Source organism: Manduca sexta, unplaced genomic scaffold (genome assembly GCF_014839805.1).
Source record: "Manduca sexta isolate Smith_Timp_Sample1 unplaced genomic scaffold, JHU_Msex_v1.0 HiC_scaffold_2180, whole genome shotgun sequence".
NCBI lineage: Eukaryota > Metazoa > Arthropoda > Insecta > Lepidoptera > Sphingidae > Manduca > Manduca sexta.
In genome coordinates, this window is record NW_023593119.1 from 7,266 (window position 1) to 25,075 (window position 17,810).

Genomic DNA, 17,810 nt, shown 5'->3' on the forward strand with positions numbered 1-17,810 from the left:
GTTACAATATTTACCTTCATTTTACAATTATAAAAAATTTTTACTTTACCAATAAATAGAACATAGGAGGAATCTGAGATTTCAGTCTCTAAAACTTGTTCTTACCCAGTAAAGACGTTTAAATTAAGTTTCTAAACTGCAGTCGTTCATTGACTTCAAATGACCCATCTAGCTCTGACTGAGTGCAATTACCTTACTAAACTTTCTTTAGGAAGCACATTAACCCAACACAGTCAGACATCCTACATTGGCTACAAACTAAACCAGCTTTTAAAAAACATTTGCCGTCAAAATTCACGAAGTTTTTTATCGAAGCTAGAAGCAATAAAGTGGACGAGCCAGCAGTAAATATTAAACGCGCGTGTCTCTGTATAACCAGCACCCGCATCGGCACCGCATTACAACGCATCTGTTACTCGCACTTAATATCCGAGGCCTCTTCCGACGCTGGTTTAATACCGCGTGAATTATTGTTGTGTGGCATATTGTTATTTAAGAAACTCCGATTAAAGTAACATGCTTAATTACAATGAAATACGATGTAAAAGAAATTAGTGAAATAGCTAATTAAGGATATAGCTAGTATGGTAAAGTCCATGAAACCAAATAAAAGTCCCGATCGGTGTTAAGAAAAGTAAAATCCATCTTTTTTGTTTCACTGCACACGTTTCCTTGGTCGGACATTAGATCGGGTGGAGCAAAAAGAAACGGCAGGACTGCTTTTGTAGTTTAAACTAAAGATAATCATATCTTCGTGACATTTTTGCGTTGTACGATCTTAATTCTTATCTGATCTTAGCCGTGGGTTTTGTTCCATTAAAATAAACACGATTGTTTCGGCCTTCAAGAATATTGTTGCACAAAACACAAGAACCTTACCTCCGAACGAACGAACAAGAATTTTACTTCCAATTTCTTTCAAAGGTGAAGAATAAACTTTATCAAACTGACCTATTCCTGCTGCAAAACTGGCTACATTAGCTGTCTTACACCTGCGACGTTACAATGATTCGCATATTCTCTTTTTACGGTGTTCCTGAGTATTGTTCAACTTTACCCCACCCGCTCCCTTTCAAACTACGTGTTGTGATTAACAATTTAATATTTTTATCAGCCCAGAAATTTAAACTACCTATTAAAGGTAAAAGACCTGGCATCACCAATAGCCATTATTTGTGAGGTTTTAGATAAAATAGATACTGGTAAATTCAGTACCGCAAGATATATCGGCCGCTATAGCAGGTTTTACACATTGTATACATTGGCTGCTGACTGTCTTGGTGGCGTAGTTGTAATGCGTATATGGTACGAGTCCGGCTACCGCGCTGAGGTCCTAGGTTCCAATCCCGGGTCGAGCCAAAAATAATTGTGACTGATTTTTCCATATTAAAAAATTACTTAGTCGTTGCTTGTAGACAGTAAATTGGCGGAGTGATAGCTCCGTGCCTTGGAAAGCATGTAAAGCGGTTGGTCTTGTCACCTGATGTCTCTCCGGTCATGTCGGTTTGCCGTCTCACCGGAGTATGAGAGTGAAAGAACAAAGAGTGCACCTATATGTTGCGCACACACTTTTGCACTAAAACATCTATTCCGCACCTGGGTTTTCTCCTTTGAAATTGATCGCCGTTGCTAAAATTCGGGTAGAAGAGATTAATATTGTATCCTTTCTTATTTCTACAGTAAATGCGCTGCCACTTCGGGTATTGCGGATAAATTGTTAATCAATTAATTTTCATTGCAGTCAAATCTGAATGGATGTTGACAAATGACGGCCCAAAACGGAACCATCTCTCAAATCTAAATTCGAGTTGATCAGCGTACCGTGCGATACGGCCTATTTCATTGAAGGTAGCGATTTGAAAATAAATCATGCAAAATTTTACTGTAGAATTAATACTACTGCCCATGGACTTGTTCACGTATCTAAAGATATAGGCAGAGGTGTAACTAGTGCTCTCATTAATGACCGGGTTTACCGAGTCCGATTCCGTAATGTCGGCACGGTTATTCAAGAATTATTGAATTTACTGCAGCCATGATGTCAGGGCGATACATCATACATTAAAGGAAGATTTGGTATACACTCCTGCTTTCTACTCTTTATGGTATATTGAATAAAGGTTATCTTTTTTATATCTTCTAGCACGGCAAATGAATACAGCTGATGTCAGTAGTCAAATCCAAAAAATATCCTACTAATTCTATTAAGAATTAGTATGATTCCAAACATCTATATTCCAGCAGCAATTTCAAAAAATAAAACAAATGTTTGACCTACTATAAACTTTACGCTATAAAGCTTCTACGTCTTCACTCTTTATACAAAATACATCTAAGAAACTCGGAACTTCCATCAAATAGAATTGAACACTCCTTTGCACACCTGCGTTTAAGGAGAAATAGAATAGTGTAGTGTTTTAATCTAAAAGTAGTGATCGAAAGGTGATTTTGATAGACTTGTGCAGGTAAACAGGTGGGTCACATTATCGTAAGTAAACACGCATGCCAGTGAACAATCTACCATCATTACCAACCGCAAGAAATTGAAAGCTGATCAAAGAATAAAATTTACTGAAATATGTAATTAATAAGATCTTCTAACCAGTTTCAAGGTTAATTAAACATCCATTAAAAGAATGAGCTCAATTCTACAAAAATTGCTATCCGATATATTTGAAATGATCGCTATCCGATATATTTGAAAGAACCTTGTCCCGCAGTTTTTACATACGAAAATCTGTTATGAAATAATGAAAGCCATTTTTTGTGCAACTTAATTATATTAGGTATATAGCTTTCACGACATCACCGAGCGGTGACGAGCACAAGCACTCCGAAATAAATGTGGGAGGCAGTTCAAGGGTGACAAGCCTCGACTCTGAACAGAGTGCTTCGTTACTTCAACAGAGCAGCGGGATGTAAATAAAACATAATACGATATGATACGGAAGTGAATAAAGATAGCAGTGGCTAAGAGTAAAATTTTCCGAAAGAGAGCCCGACGCAACATGTAGGTACAACAAATTATTCTTATAATCACTAGATTTTATATAAATTACGAAAGAGAAGCCTGAAGGAATCGTGTTATATGGACTCTTCTTCCCTGAAATATATTTTTAATATATTGCTAATGAATGCGCTCCCCTTAAATCTATTTTTTAGTCTTTTGGGTGTGGCTCGCGACTCTGCTAGTTTGAAAGACCTTGGTGTTTAAGTGACTATTCTTTCAGGCCATGGTCTATCAGTATGCTATATTTCATTCAAATCTTTATAGCAGTTTCTATGTTTATTTCTATAGAACATCCAAACAATTCCACAAACCTTTCATTTTAACTGTGTAGTACATTTTTTGTGATTTTAAAATACATTAAATTCGTACCTACTCTAGTAGAAGACGGTTTGAGAAAGGTACCATATAGCAACAAATGGGAATTTCGTCTTTAATACAACACTTATTTTGTGGCTAAAACTGCAACTGCATTGTATTTCTTTATGACATTTAATAGGAGGAAAAATTGCTGCATAAATACACAAGCTTTGAAAAAGGCTATTCTGACACCGTTGGTCTTTTTTTTATACGGGCACAGCAAAGAGACTGAACAATATAAGATTAATCTGTCGAATATTTTTAATTATAACTAAAATTCTAAAATGTTAACACATACGTATTTTATCCTCGAAAGGGAAGAAAGGCGCAACTGGCGCACCCACTTTCCACCGTGTGTATTCCTTCGATAATATTGTTTATCGAAGATTCCGTCTCATGATGTGCGGCGAGTCTATCGCCATATCAGGCTCAAATTCCAGTCTCGGCTGACACTGAGTTGAAAAACCCAATATCACTTTACCAGACTTTAGGTTTGAACCTGAGACCATAGCACTACAGTCATACCATAATACAACTACACCACCGAGCAGCGCTACTGAGGTATTAAATTTTTACCAATCTTTCACGTCACTGAATTTTATTCTTTACATGACTGCCTCGGTGGCATAGTTGTACTGCATGCACGGTACGACAGCGCTCTGAGGTCCTGATTTCGAATCCCGGGTCGGGCAAAGTGATATTTGGGATTTTCTGCTCAGTATCATCCCGGAGTCTGGATTTTGTGATAGGCTCGCCCTCTATCACATCATGGGCCGGAACAGACTTGGCGAAAAGTGAAAGACCTGATCGTGCCTCTGCATACCCCTTCGGGGATAAATGCGTGATGTTGTGCGTGTGTCTTTCACATTACAACAAGAAGGAAGATTTTATACGCGACTAGCTTTTGCCCGCGGCTCCGCCCGCGTTATAAAGTTTTTCAGGCTAAAGTTTTCCGTTATAAAAGTAGTAGTTTCCCGGGAGCCTCTCAAACTGTCTCCATACCAAATTTCATCTTAATACGTTGAGTAGTTTTTGAGTTTAACACGTTCAGGCAGACAGATGCAGCGGGGGACTTTTGTTTTATAATATATTTTTTAGAACTTTTTTAAAGAGGAATAATCCCGTCATACATCATTGTTGCATAACTTTAACCGTTTACGCAGCGCACGCAACGGAAGCTCTCAAAACTAATAATTTTTCCCCGTTTTTGCAACATGTTTCATTACTGCTCCGCTCCGATTGGTCATAGCGTGATGATATATAGCCTATAGCACTCCAGGAACAAAGGGCTGTCCAACACAAAAAGAATTTTTCAGTTCAAACACGGTAGTTCCTGAGATTAGCCATTACTGCTCCGCTCCTATTAGTCATAGCGTGATGATATATAGCCTATAGCACTCCAGGAACAAAGTGCTATCCAACACAAAAATATTTTTTCAGTTCGAACTGATAGTTCCTGAGATTAGCCATTACTGCTCCGCTCCTATTGGTCATAGCGTGATGATATATACCCCATAGTACTCCACCAACAAAGAACTATCCAACACAAAAAGAATTTTTCAGTTTGAACCGGTAGTTCCTGAGATTAGCCATTACTGCTCCGCTCCTATTGGTCATAGCGTGATGATATATAGCCTATAGCACTCCACGAACAAAGGGCTATCCAACACAAAAAGAATTTTTCAGTTTGGACCGGTAGTTCCTGAGATTAGCCATTACTGCCCCGCTCCTATTGGGTATAGCGTGATGATATATAGCCTATAGCACTCCACGAACAAAGGGCTATCCAACGCAAAAAGAATTTTTCAATTTGGACTGGTAGTTCCTGAGATTAGCGCGTTCAAACAAACAAATAAACAAACAAACAAACAAACAAACAAACAAACAAACAAACAAACAAACAAACAAACAAACTCTTCAGCTTTATATAATAGTATAGATTTACACAATTTTACACATTGATAGGTCAGTTGGATTGCGAACAGTTTTCGTGTAGACACAAACGTAACAACGTGTCCTCCTGGGGCCTTATTCTCTATCCCGCACGTTATTTTGACAGTGCGTAACAAGCACGTAACACAACGCATCATGTTTAGTACTATAGAAATTTGGCTTACAGAATACCATTCCACACACATTTCTCGAAGATAACATGACACGGCCGCGTTACGCGATTTCACTATCATACAGAATAAGGGCCCTGACTTATTTAACATTCGCTATAAATTTACTACACCCGTGTAGTTTCATAATGTAACGCACGCAATATGGAACCTAAAAGGTCTTTCATAGCAAATCTCTATTTAGGAACAGATGCTACTCCTAAACACATTTCATTTAATACAGTATTCAGTATAGTAAAAGGTAATAAAAAACATTTGAATTTTAGTAAATATTTATACTTGAAATAAGATGAGTAACTTAATTTAAAAAGTACTGTATTTTAAATAAAATAGTTTATTCCTGACACTAGCTCGCTACGAAAAATGCAGATTATCAAATAACTTAGTAAACCTAATAAATGATCATATAATTAAACTACAATCTAATGAAACACAAAGTTAATCTTTACATTAATTTATTACAACTCTCACACAAAAAGAGGTTAAAACAATTTTGCCCCTTTTCAAGATACAAAAATTGATATAAAAAGTATTTTTATTCATGAACTTTGTGTTAAAAACCTAAAATCCAAAACTATGTTATCGACTGCGCTAAATTTTGATCGCATGTAATCAAAGTTATACCGTAACGAAAGCATTACGGCCAAGTCTTTGCCATAGACAATTCCGATGAGAGTTTATTAAGTAAGAAGTTATTGGGTCGCGTTCCGGCATTGCACTTTTTATTACTTTAATCTAGTTAGCTAGACAACGTAAAAAACGTGTTTTATGTCTTCTGAGAGCAAGAGACGTAGGATTTATCGTCTTTTTAAACGGTTTTATTTATTAAGGTTTTGTTATTTTCTTTTGCGTTACTTTTTAAGGTAAACTGTTGATTGTTTGCTTTTAGAGCATAGTTTGTGGATTACATATTAAGATATTGAAAGATTTAATTTATTATTTTCTCCCCAATTAGGGTATCGATTGATGTAACTTCTGTACACATTATAAAACAAAGTCCCTGGCCGCGTCTAATCACGATAACAACTCAACAATTTTGGTATGGAGATAGTTTGAGACCGTGAGAAGGACATAGGGTACACTTTATCCCGGAAAAACTCTCACGAGGGCGAAACCACGTGCTAAACTAATTCAGAATAATAAAAAATTGTAACTAAAGTGTAACTTAAAATCATGAAACTTTCATTCTAACTTAATAAATTACTGCGATACGGACCTGGGCCTAGTGCAGTGACCACCATGAACCGCTGTAATATTTTTATTGATTTATAATAATCTTTGAATAAATATAAATAAACAATTAATCCAGCGTTTCTGTAATTAGAAATATTCAGCTTTATTGTAATAAATTTGCGATACGCTTTTAAAAAAATCGTATCACTTGCAAAGCCGTCTCCCACTACGCAACAGTACATGCTACTTTTATACTCGATAATTCATAAAAGCCTATTCATGTATTAACCTACATACAGCTATAAACTCCAAGCAATATTAGAGACCCTCAATGAAAGCCTACGTCCCATCAAAACGAATTCCACCGTTTTCAATGCAAAACAGGTAATAAACAAGGAGGGCAAACGTCGAAGGACCCTGTGGAGATATAAATCATTTTAGGCCCACGAAAACCCCTGCGACACCGATAAATGTAGAAGAGTACTCATTTTATACGATCATGTATAAGAACATTTATTACAATCCGTTATTACAATAGATACAGGTGTGTAGTGCTTGAGTTAGTTTGTGTAAGATATTAACAACGTGTGAAATTAAATCTTCCCTCATATAGTTGATATTGAACGATCATGAACACTATCTTCAACTAGAATTACGCACTTAAGTCTTTTTCAGTATTTTACGTTGGGTGTCTATATTAATCCTAGATGAGCACAGAAGACTGCCTCGGTGGCGTAGTTATACTGCATGCGCTGTGCGGCAGCGCTCTGAGGTCCTGGGTTCGAATCCTGGGTTGGGCAGTGATATTTGGGGTTTTCTACTGAATATCAGCCCGGAGTCTGTAAATTGTGCCTGATATGGGACGGAAAAAACTTGACGAAAAATGTGTACCTTGGTTGCGCCTATACATACCCCTTCGGAGATAGATGCGTGATGTGTGTATGAGGACAGTAATTAAATAAAACACACACTTATAATTATACAACTTTCAACAATTTCAGTACATAAAATAATTTTTGCCTTATTTTCTATGCGGCGAGTCTGTTACCACTCACCAAAAATATTACTACTGGGCCCTTATTCTGTATGATAGTGAAATCGCGTAACGCGGCCGTGTCATGTTATCTTCGAGAAATGTGCGTGGAATGGTATTCTGTAAGCCAAATCTCTATAGTCCTAAACATGATGCGTTGTGTTGCGTGCTTGTTACGCACTGTCAAAATAACGTGTGAGATAGAGAATAAGGGCCCTGGTCAGAAAAAAATAAAGTATAAAAGCATCAAAAGATGCGTTCAGAAACCTCATCTCTTTAAATGCTTAAAAAGAAATGAACATTGGCAAAGGTTTCTTCGCGATGTTCCAAAAAGAGGCATTCTGAAACCTAATCCTATAAAAATCTTGAAAAAGAAATGCACATTTGCAAAGGTTGCTTCGCGTTGTTTTCGCGACATATTGCTCGAGAAGGTCAAGTTGCACATGTTTTTATTCCAGTCGTGCCCGGTGGGAAAATATTACTTCACTCCGCATTGCCCTTCGACATGAAAGAGCTAGAGTCTTGTTTTTCGACCAATTACGAGTATAACAAGTTAATTACGACAGCGCAGATTCATGTTCTTGAAAATAGTTGCTATTTTTTTTTGTTTATAAAAGTAAAAATAATACGTTATTAATTTCAAAACTAACTTAAGGTTAAAGTTTTGCACTTTCACATCATGTCTTTCATAATAATTATAATTCTATGTCTAAACTAAAACTTTGTACGCAATTTTATTTATAAATATATCCACATTGTAGGTAAAAGTACATTAAGTCTGTCTTTAATAATTATTTTAGTATTTTAATCATTATTTGTTACGTCATACGTTCACAATTACATTTTATTGAATACTGCATGTGATCCATTGAAATTAATGGTAATAATATCAGCCCTGTATTATATACTGTTCCGCTGTTGGGCACGGGCCTCCTCTACTACTGAGAGGGAATAGGCTTTAGTCCACCAAGCTGGCCTAGTGCAGGTTGGTAGACTTCACACACCCTCGAAAATTCCTAATAGAGAATTTCTCAGGTATGCATTACGATATTTTCCTTCACCGTTAAAGCAAGCGATAATTCACAAAGAATACACACATATTTTTTTAGAAAAGTCAGAGGTTTGTGCCCTTGGGATTTGAACCTGCGGACATTCGTCTCGGCAGTCCATTACAACCAACTAGGCTATCGCCGCGAAAAATCATGTATGTCAAATAAAATTAAATTGTACTCTATAGTTACTAATTTCGTAGCATTGTTCTGTTTCGGGATACATTCCGACAAAAGAGCTAGTTTGACCTGTTTTGCGGCTTTCCACCGGGACATAAAAGAAAAATATGACATTACTTGAAACGCTATGTAGTTTCTGTGATTTTCGCTATTATAATGATGAAACAGTGGATTTCTCATAATTAGATTGTCTGAGAATCAAACTTCTAATACATTTCTTTAATTATGGCCTTAGTAGACCAACGGGCCACCGGTTTGCCTGATGGTAAACAGCATCTGGCGCCCATGGACTTTGCAATGCCAGATACACAGCCAGTGTTTTGAATAAGCCATGCACTAGACCGTCATTAACCCACAATTTTAAAATAATATATTTCCAGTAGATAATTGTCTTAATATTTCGAATTCCCCGTGCCAAAGAAAGCAGCTCAGGGACCAAACTGTTAAATGACATTTCAGCACTTGAGAACTGGCCTACACTGGGAAGTTTAACTTTGTGCTCAATATAATAATAATTGGATTGCCAGTGTTGAGCGGATTGGATGGCACTTTTCTTGATACAACTTCAAATTAGCTGAGATTTCTAAATGGGATTTGAATTCCCAGACGACTATCTTCTATAAAGTCTGAACTTCAATTTCTATGAAGATTTCCATTTGCTTGTTTGCCACGTAGGTACGCTAAAATATACTTAACATTTGAATAAAGAAAAAATAATTTTTTAAAATTTAGAACAGCTAAAAATGTCTAACTTGCCAAAATGTGGTAAGCATACTAGTTTAAAAATTGTACACGTGTAAATAGTTGAAGGAAGGAAATAGGATGTCGATGACTTATGTTAATACATCGATGGTTGGCTGTAAGGTCTTTATTAAAAACTACTTCTAATAATCTTCTTCTTCCTCAGGTGCTTCACCATTACTGAAGGTTAGCAATCAGTTCCTTAAACCTCTCCTTGTCAGAACAGCTCTAAACCGTTTTTATTCCTGGTCCTATCCCGTATATTGCGTTGCAACGACTTTCTCCTCATTCATACACCTCTTTTTCCAATTCTTTTCCCCATTGTGATGGTTCTCAGCAAATGCAGCACCTATCATATTTTCTCAGGATATGACCTAAGTGCGAAACTTTACGCTGTTTCGTAGTTTTAAGTAGCTTTGTGCTCTTTTGCATTCGGGCCAGGACTTCAGTGTTAGACACCTTAGACTTCCAACTTACACGAAGCACTTCTGTAAATAATAGTATACTATTTTAGTACAGTATAGACTCTAACACTACAATACGTTGCGATGAAATAAGCAAGAGAACCGTTCTCTTATGAACAAATAACTTAATTTTTTATCACTCTTAATGGTCTTCTTAATAGCGCACCCGATTTTGACGTTTTTTCGGCTGATTGGAACGTGATCCAGTATGAATGTTTGCATTATTGTGAAATTAACTCATGATACCGCATATTTCATGTAGTTATTATCTGTTTCATTTTTTACTATAGTTATATATTGTTATTATTAACTTAATTAGTGTAATTGGTTTATCCGTTCTAATTGAAATAAATAAATAAATCACTTAATTATTAAATTAACTTAATGTTTTAATAAGCCAGGATCGACATTGGCATGTACTGCAAATGCCAACAAGCGATGATTCGGCGTGTTTTCAGAAAACAAAATTATCTTAAAGCCCGCAGCGAATGTAATAGAAATGAAAATAGTAGTTTGAGATAAATAATTTCGTGTTTTATGGAGTAAAAAATAAAGATTTTTTTAACTTAATTTATAACTTATTCAAACTTATCTGGACTATATTAATAGCTTAGTATTTAATATTAACCAATTTACCATATTTTTAACTTTTATTTATCGTACAGATTAATTTGAAGAACTTTAAACAGTTTTCGAGGTACAAAATTAAGAGAGAAACATAAATATATTCCCTTTTATCCATTTAATCAAACTTTTAGATCGTGTTTCTATTATCGCTTCGTGGCACGATATATCTTCTAAAGCTGAGCGTAAATCAGTCACGTCACCTACAACTGGAGCGACCTTTTTGGGAGTTTCCTGTGTAACACTGCTGTTTCAACAAAAAGACTTAACTGTTAGTCATCGTACTGTAATGGTAGGTAGTTGTGAAATGTGGGCCCGAGGATTCGATTCTCGCAACGAGGCAGACACTAATTCCGCAAAAAATATGTGATCTGTAAATATTTTATGTTGTGTATGAATTTTGTAGTACTTCTGATAAAAAACTAGTACCTTGAGTTTTTAAGGGGTTTAAATTTTATGTTATTTTTTTGATTAATGAAAGTAAGAAGTATTTTTTTAAGGAAATATAGACAACCATGTTGGGAGAGACGAATGTTTTAAACCCGCAGGTTCTAAACCCAAAGGCGCGCACTTCTAACTTTTCTGAACTTATATGTGTATTCTTTGTGATTTATCATAATATGAGGAAACCCACATACCTGAGAAGTTCTCTATAAGAATTTTGAGGATGTGTGAAGTCTACCAATCTAGGCCTAGGCCAGCGTGGCGAGGCCAGTGCTCAGCAATGGGACAATATATACAGGGCTGATATTATGTAAATTATCCCGAATGAAGATTATGACATAGGTCATATAAAACGGCTTTGAAAAAAGGATAAATGAAATCCCTAGAATAAATAAAACATTTTAAAAAAAGAAAATCATAATTTAAAATAATACAATTACAGAATAAGCACAAAACATATTTCATGGACTATTCGTAAATTACGCTCGAAATTTTCCTCTGTTTATTTACGGGGAGGCTTGAATCTGTTTAAATTAAACACAACAGAGTCCATGAGATTTTAGTTAGGTACATTTACTTGAATGCGTCAAAAGTTGTCTCTACACCAACTGAAGGCTGCCTGGTAAAAAACGCCTTTGGCATTAAGTCCATTTTTAAAATCTTTGTATATAAAGTGTAATAAAAAAAAGTTTCATCAAAAAATGACAAATTCAAGCAACACTTGGGTAAACTTGTTCCCATCCTAGCCCTCTACTAAGAGATTTCTTTCATCTTATCCTAAAATACATGGAAGCCAGACCACATACAAATATTTGCACTTTACTTTTACCTTGATAAGTAATCGTAGCAAACCATTCAATTTAGACCCGTGTCATCTCTCATTTCCATTCAAAAACACTGATAGACAAGAAATAATGATAGCAAAGAATATAAGTATGAGTTAAGCCGCAGTGCGGGCCTATCCAAAAAGTATCAAACACATTAACCCTTGTAATGCGCGCTTTTTTCACGTTCAATAATCGGTGACACTGGGCTCATTGTACCCATAACAACAAAAAAGAGCAATTTGCAAAAGCATTTAAAGAAATAAGTATAAAAACTAAACAGTTGGATAGCTAAAGAACTGTAAATTCATTCTGTGTAGATCGTCATCAGCATTTTATTTTGTATAATTGTAAAATATATGAAGATACTGTCGTAGACTTTTTGGACGACAACCACGTTAGTCCGCCCCGTCGCGATGAAGGCTGCAAAGTCCTCGCAACCAGATGCGGCCTTTGGGGAGGCGAACCAAGCAACCGCCCGGGGCCACGCGCTTACAAGTGCCTCCCTGGTGCCTTACAGGACCATTTTAACGATCTTACCGCCGAAACTGGTAAAACTGAGGAACTAATTTTGCTTTGTCCGGGGCTTCGCGTCATTTTTGTTTTGGTTTCGGTTGGGGTCTCCCGTCTTTTAGGGCTGCCACTGCTCGCAACGTCGAGAAACAAATCTAATGTAAAAAGCCGCTTTAAAGTTACTTAGTGGATAAATAAATGAATACAATAGTTATGTATTAATTTAATGAATACATATTGTACGATAGTTACAAGTTTTACCTTTATCCAAACCAACACGTGATTTTTTATCTCATTTTGAAAATCAAACCCGTCTTTGCATAAATTAAAATGTGTCTGAGGAAGCAAAAATGCCTCGTGTGAATAGAGGTCGCGGCCCCTTGCAGAGCTGCGACAATGAACAGAAGAGAACCTCAGCCGCTGTTACAAATTACGATCCATAATGAAATGTACTTTATTGTAAGGCCACACTTTATTTCAGGGCTAGATTTTAATTACAATTTATGAGTTTATTTAGATTTCAAAGAGCAAATTTGGTGAAACATGACTAACGATTGATTGCAAAGTTAATGTTCACATTACCTAAAAGTTATCTTAAAATTGACAATTCAACCTTATAATAATAAATTATTTAAAAATAATGTGGAACTGCATATTTAAAAAAAAATAACAATCGTTCATTATCTATACATGTTATAAATTAAAGTCTCTTCTTCTGTCTATGTGTTATCATTTTTCTCAATATCTACTGAACGGATTTTTATGAAATTTGGTATGGAGATAGTTTAGAACCTGGAAAGGTTATAGGCTACTTTAGGGAAAATACATAGCGGTACTTTTATCCCGAAAAACTCCATCACGAGAGCTAAGCGCGAAAAAAGCTAGTATTGGTACAAAAAGCAAATGAAAGTGACAACATTAAAGTCAAACAAACCGCCGCGATACTCCTGAGTGTACACAAGCAATTTCCGACGCTGTTCCGCTGCCCTGCAGTGATGCGGCCGCGACTGTTACTTATAACAATCAATTTAGCCGCTTATTTGACGATCTATTGGTAGTGACATGTAAACGTATCAACATGAATTCGATAAATGAGTATTTCTTATAAATGCGTAACGAAATAGTTTTTGAGAAATGTTCAATTCATTAATTCTGTATATTATTTGATAATATACCAAGACAAAAAAGAGACTGATGAGACAGAATATTACGTAACAAAATTTCGTAAAATCTATTTCGTTGTGTACATTTATTTTGAAAAATACTTGAATAAATGAAAATAAAACTTAAACGACGTAAATACTTGGCCATTTTTTATATACTTGAATGATAGGATGAGCAAACCACTTGATTAATGGTAAAAGACACAAACTCTATAAAAGTAAAAGGCACCCGGACAATAACAAAGGTCTGCACTACGTTCGTTCCCTGCAGATCACACCGACTATAATGTTTTAACAAACCAGAACACAAAATCCTCGCGGCGATAAAATAAATAACGGTAAGTAGTACCCAGTCAACCACATACGCGGAAAAAAATTAAGACATTGACGTATATTCTATAGACACGAACGTACATATAAACTATTTGTTTAAAAACTGAACTAAAATGGCAACCAAAACCTATTTATTCACTTGAACAACAAATAATTTTACTTATTTGACTAATATTTTCTATTCAAATCCTTGGTTAAACTTGAACTCGAGTTCTTATATCATCAGCGCCACTCCATAAACAAACACAAGCTGTCAATATTGACCATAGTAAAGTCAGTTTGAATGGATTGCAGTTGAATTCCGTTGAACACAATGAATGTTCGGAACGCCAAATCTAGCACGTAGTACAGATATATCGATGATTTAAAATAAATAAAACATACGACTATCAACAATTTAATAACACACATGCTATAAATATTTCCAAGAAGTGTTATACCAGACAATCCATCATAAAGCAATAAGTAAGAACCTCACTTCTCCGCGGCGAGTGGTAACATATTGCAGAATCCAAACAAAAACGCATTACAAAACATGAAACCCACAGCATGGTTATATCTAACAATTCATTAGTGGGACATGTCGCTGTTTATATTCGGTGTCATGCAGATATTCGTTAAACTCCGCAGACATTTGAGAGCAAATTTTTTTTTTCACCCCAAAACAAAGGCAATAACATTATTCGTGCACGCGGTCATATTTAAATGGGGACAGGGGCAACCTTTATTATTCAATCTGGATTAATATTGTTAAACGAATTCAAATATTCACAGCACGTACTAGCCTACAAACTATTGCGTAAATTGTCAACCTTCAAATTTATGAAACGTTAATCAAAATTTTTATCAATAAGTGCCCGAAGAATTTTAATTACAAATACTTAAAAAACTATGAATCTCAGAAATTCATTTCAGTAGGATGATTAAAATAACAACACGTTATTTTGTAAAACATACACGTTATAACCCTCATAACAAAATTTAAAGTTAGAAAATCTCAATATATTACTTCTTTATAAATTTTTAAACTGGCCAATATTTTTTTAATAACACAATAATGCGGGCGGTATTCCTATATACCGGTAACGGGTAATTGTTTGTCCTCGATGATAGATGGCGCTCATATCGCGCCCGCGCACAGTTACATTCTATTCAACTACATACCGGGTTTCCGTTAGTTGTTTTCCTTCGAACCGCAATTTCGTGCAAATAAAACGATGTTTGTGCCCGCTTTCGGTTAGAGGATATTTTTTTATTACTTTAACTTTGCTTCCCATTCGATATTGGTTTATTTTTTTCGTATTAGTATTAAGTGTAGAATTGCCTTTTTCAGAATTTTGTTTTAAAGATCATCTATTCAGAAACTGAAACTTCTAAGTATAAAGAAGCATAATATTATACCTATATATAATATTCATATTTCATTTATTATAAATTATCTTGTAATCACAATGCAAATTATTTTAAATTGTTATTAGTGTTTGGTAATATTAATATGTAATATATTTGACTGTTTAATTTCTGATAATTCAACTATAAACATTGCAATACCGTTAATTACTTACCTATATTTCGAAACATCCTACATTACGAAGACATTTCAAAAACTTATAAACATAAATATCGCAAAATATTGTATAAGATCCGACGAAGCGCAAACCCTTATTTATTACCTAATTTATTGCTAAAATCTCGTCCTACTTTTCACAATCTCAACTTTCGCAACATTGATATATAATGTTTCAACATAGAGTTTAATTTGGAGTGGTCGTTACAGTGCTTAGGGAAGGATCCAGTGTTTACAGCTCTTGAGTGATTAAACATTCAGTGACGGCTGTTACAGTTTTCATAACAAAGGAAGCAGCGTCGGGTGGATGTGTGAGGTCCCGGCCAGCTCCAGGCGCAATGCGGACGTATAGTCTTCTCGGCTTTGTTGCTAAATAGCCGGCTTTATGTTGACTTAAACGGTTGATACGACAGACTTATTGTGAATAAAATGGCTTTCAATGAAGTTTATTCGCATTGTTTAGATGTTATATTTATTAAGTACAAATAGGTCCCGACATATTTTCTCAAGCACCTACAAACATGAGAAAATTGACTTGACCGTTTTAATTTTGGGTCCAATTGCATAAAATAAATGACGTTAAAGCTGTGTCTGAGCCATGTTCTGGCTGATTTAGGTCCCGTAAAATGTAAATATATTATACAAATAATTATATTCTACTATACATTCCTTCGTTCTGGTTATCTGTATACCTAATAATAAATCATATAAAGTTTTAACAAATCTCGTATCGACAAATGCAACATCAAACAAAGCCCATGCACTGTACACATCGATTTAGCATCTCCAAACACCGATATACGTAGTACATACTCCTGTCACATTTGCATGTAGGAAACACATCTGAGTGCCAAGTGTGCTGCAAGTATATTATGTGCTGTCTAATATCAGGTACAGCGTTCCGAACGTCATCGCTTTATCAATGACTGCATCCATTCATTCAGAAATAGACTTGTAATTAAGTCAGTAAAATAAATATAGAACAAATGACACTTCGAAACTGTGTCTATTTGTTATGCTGGTTGAAACTGTTTCATTTGTTCAAATTACACAAATTACTTTGGGTATTAATGTTTGTATGACGCGAGCGGTCGATTAATATTATTCTGTGTTGGACGCTGTGTAAATTTGAACAGTAATGTAATAAATTAATGGGTTTCAGTGAAAATTTAAAATATATATATAATTCGTTTTATAGGTAATCATTTAGTTTTGTAATAAACAAAACGCGAAATTCTCCGTGTGGAAGTTAAGCAAATGCGAATTTAACAAAATTTACAAAATCATAGGAGTTATATTAAACGTCAGTATTATCATGTTTAGATAGAATCTAATTAGTTTATAATATTAGCCCAAAGTAAACAACTTAAATTAACTGCTTTTATATTCGTTTAATATCCGATGTTATCAAATCCTCCAAAATTTGTTTCGATTTTAAAGCCCGATAGCGTTAAATGTTTACGCTCACGAAACGCTGGTAACGTCTCTGGGACGTAATAATTTCATAATATCCCGTTTATTTCTAAATAGTTTTTATTTTGTCTACAGTAACATCAACATCGTTTTAAAACATAAACATGACTGCATAAATTATAACGGAGATCCACAATTTTCTTGTAACAGCGTGGGTTTTCTTAAAACATACATTAATAACGTTCATAATCTGTCAAATACACATACAAAATGTAATTTAAGAAACTGCAAAAGTTTTTCGCGCCAAAAAGTTGACAGCAAGCAATGACTCACCGGGCGGCGATTTCTGCGGGGTCTCCGGCTCGTCGTGGCTGTGGCTCCTGAGGAGCTGCAGAGCCAACTCCGTGCCGACTTCCTCGGAGCGCGGGCACGGCACATACGCGTATTGTCGCTTGGTTGGCGCCGGGATGGGCGCGACGCGATGCCTGCCGCGCTCGGCCATGCGACGTCTGCCGCGGTCCGCCGCGACGCACGCCACGAATGCCGCACCGCACGTGCTCGCCGGCACTAGTCCGCCGCCGCGCCGCTTGCGACTTACCACCGATTCAATTTAGCGCCTAAATGCCGCACAACTTTATAATCACGTTGATAACTTCACGCAATGTTGTTGGAGCTTGAAATACAGTTGATTTATGATTCTCAAATTCTTGAACGGATTTTTATTAGACGATTCTGTGGTCATAAGCGAAATTGTTACAAATAAATTGTTTTTTTTGTTTTATTTGTTCTGAACATTCCT

General features: G+C 35.7%; 1 protein-coding gene across 1 annotated transcript; it reads right to left on the reverse strand.

Moving 5' to 3' along the window:
- Positions 1–9,784: 9,784 nt before the first annotated feature.
- On the reverse strand, positions 9,785–17,585 carry LOC119191981. Its single transcript, XM_037445831.1, has 2 exons — positions 17,345–17,585; positions 9,785–10,154 (listed from the first exon to the last, which is right to left on the reverse strand). The coding sequence occupies exons 1-2, from the start codon at positions 17,511–17,513 to the stop codon at positions 10,000–10,002; spliced, it is 324 nt and encodes a 107-aa protein (XP_037301728.1). The 5' UTR covers positions 17,514–17,585; the 3' UTR covers positions 9,785–9,999.
- Positions 17,586–17,810: the final 225 nt, after the last annotated feature.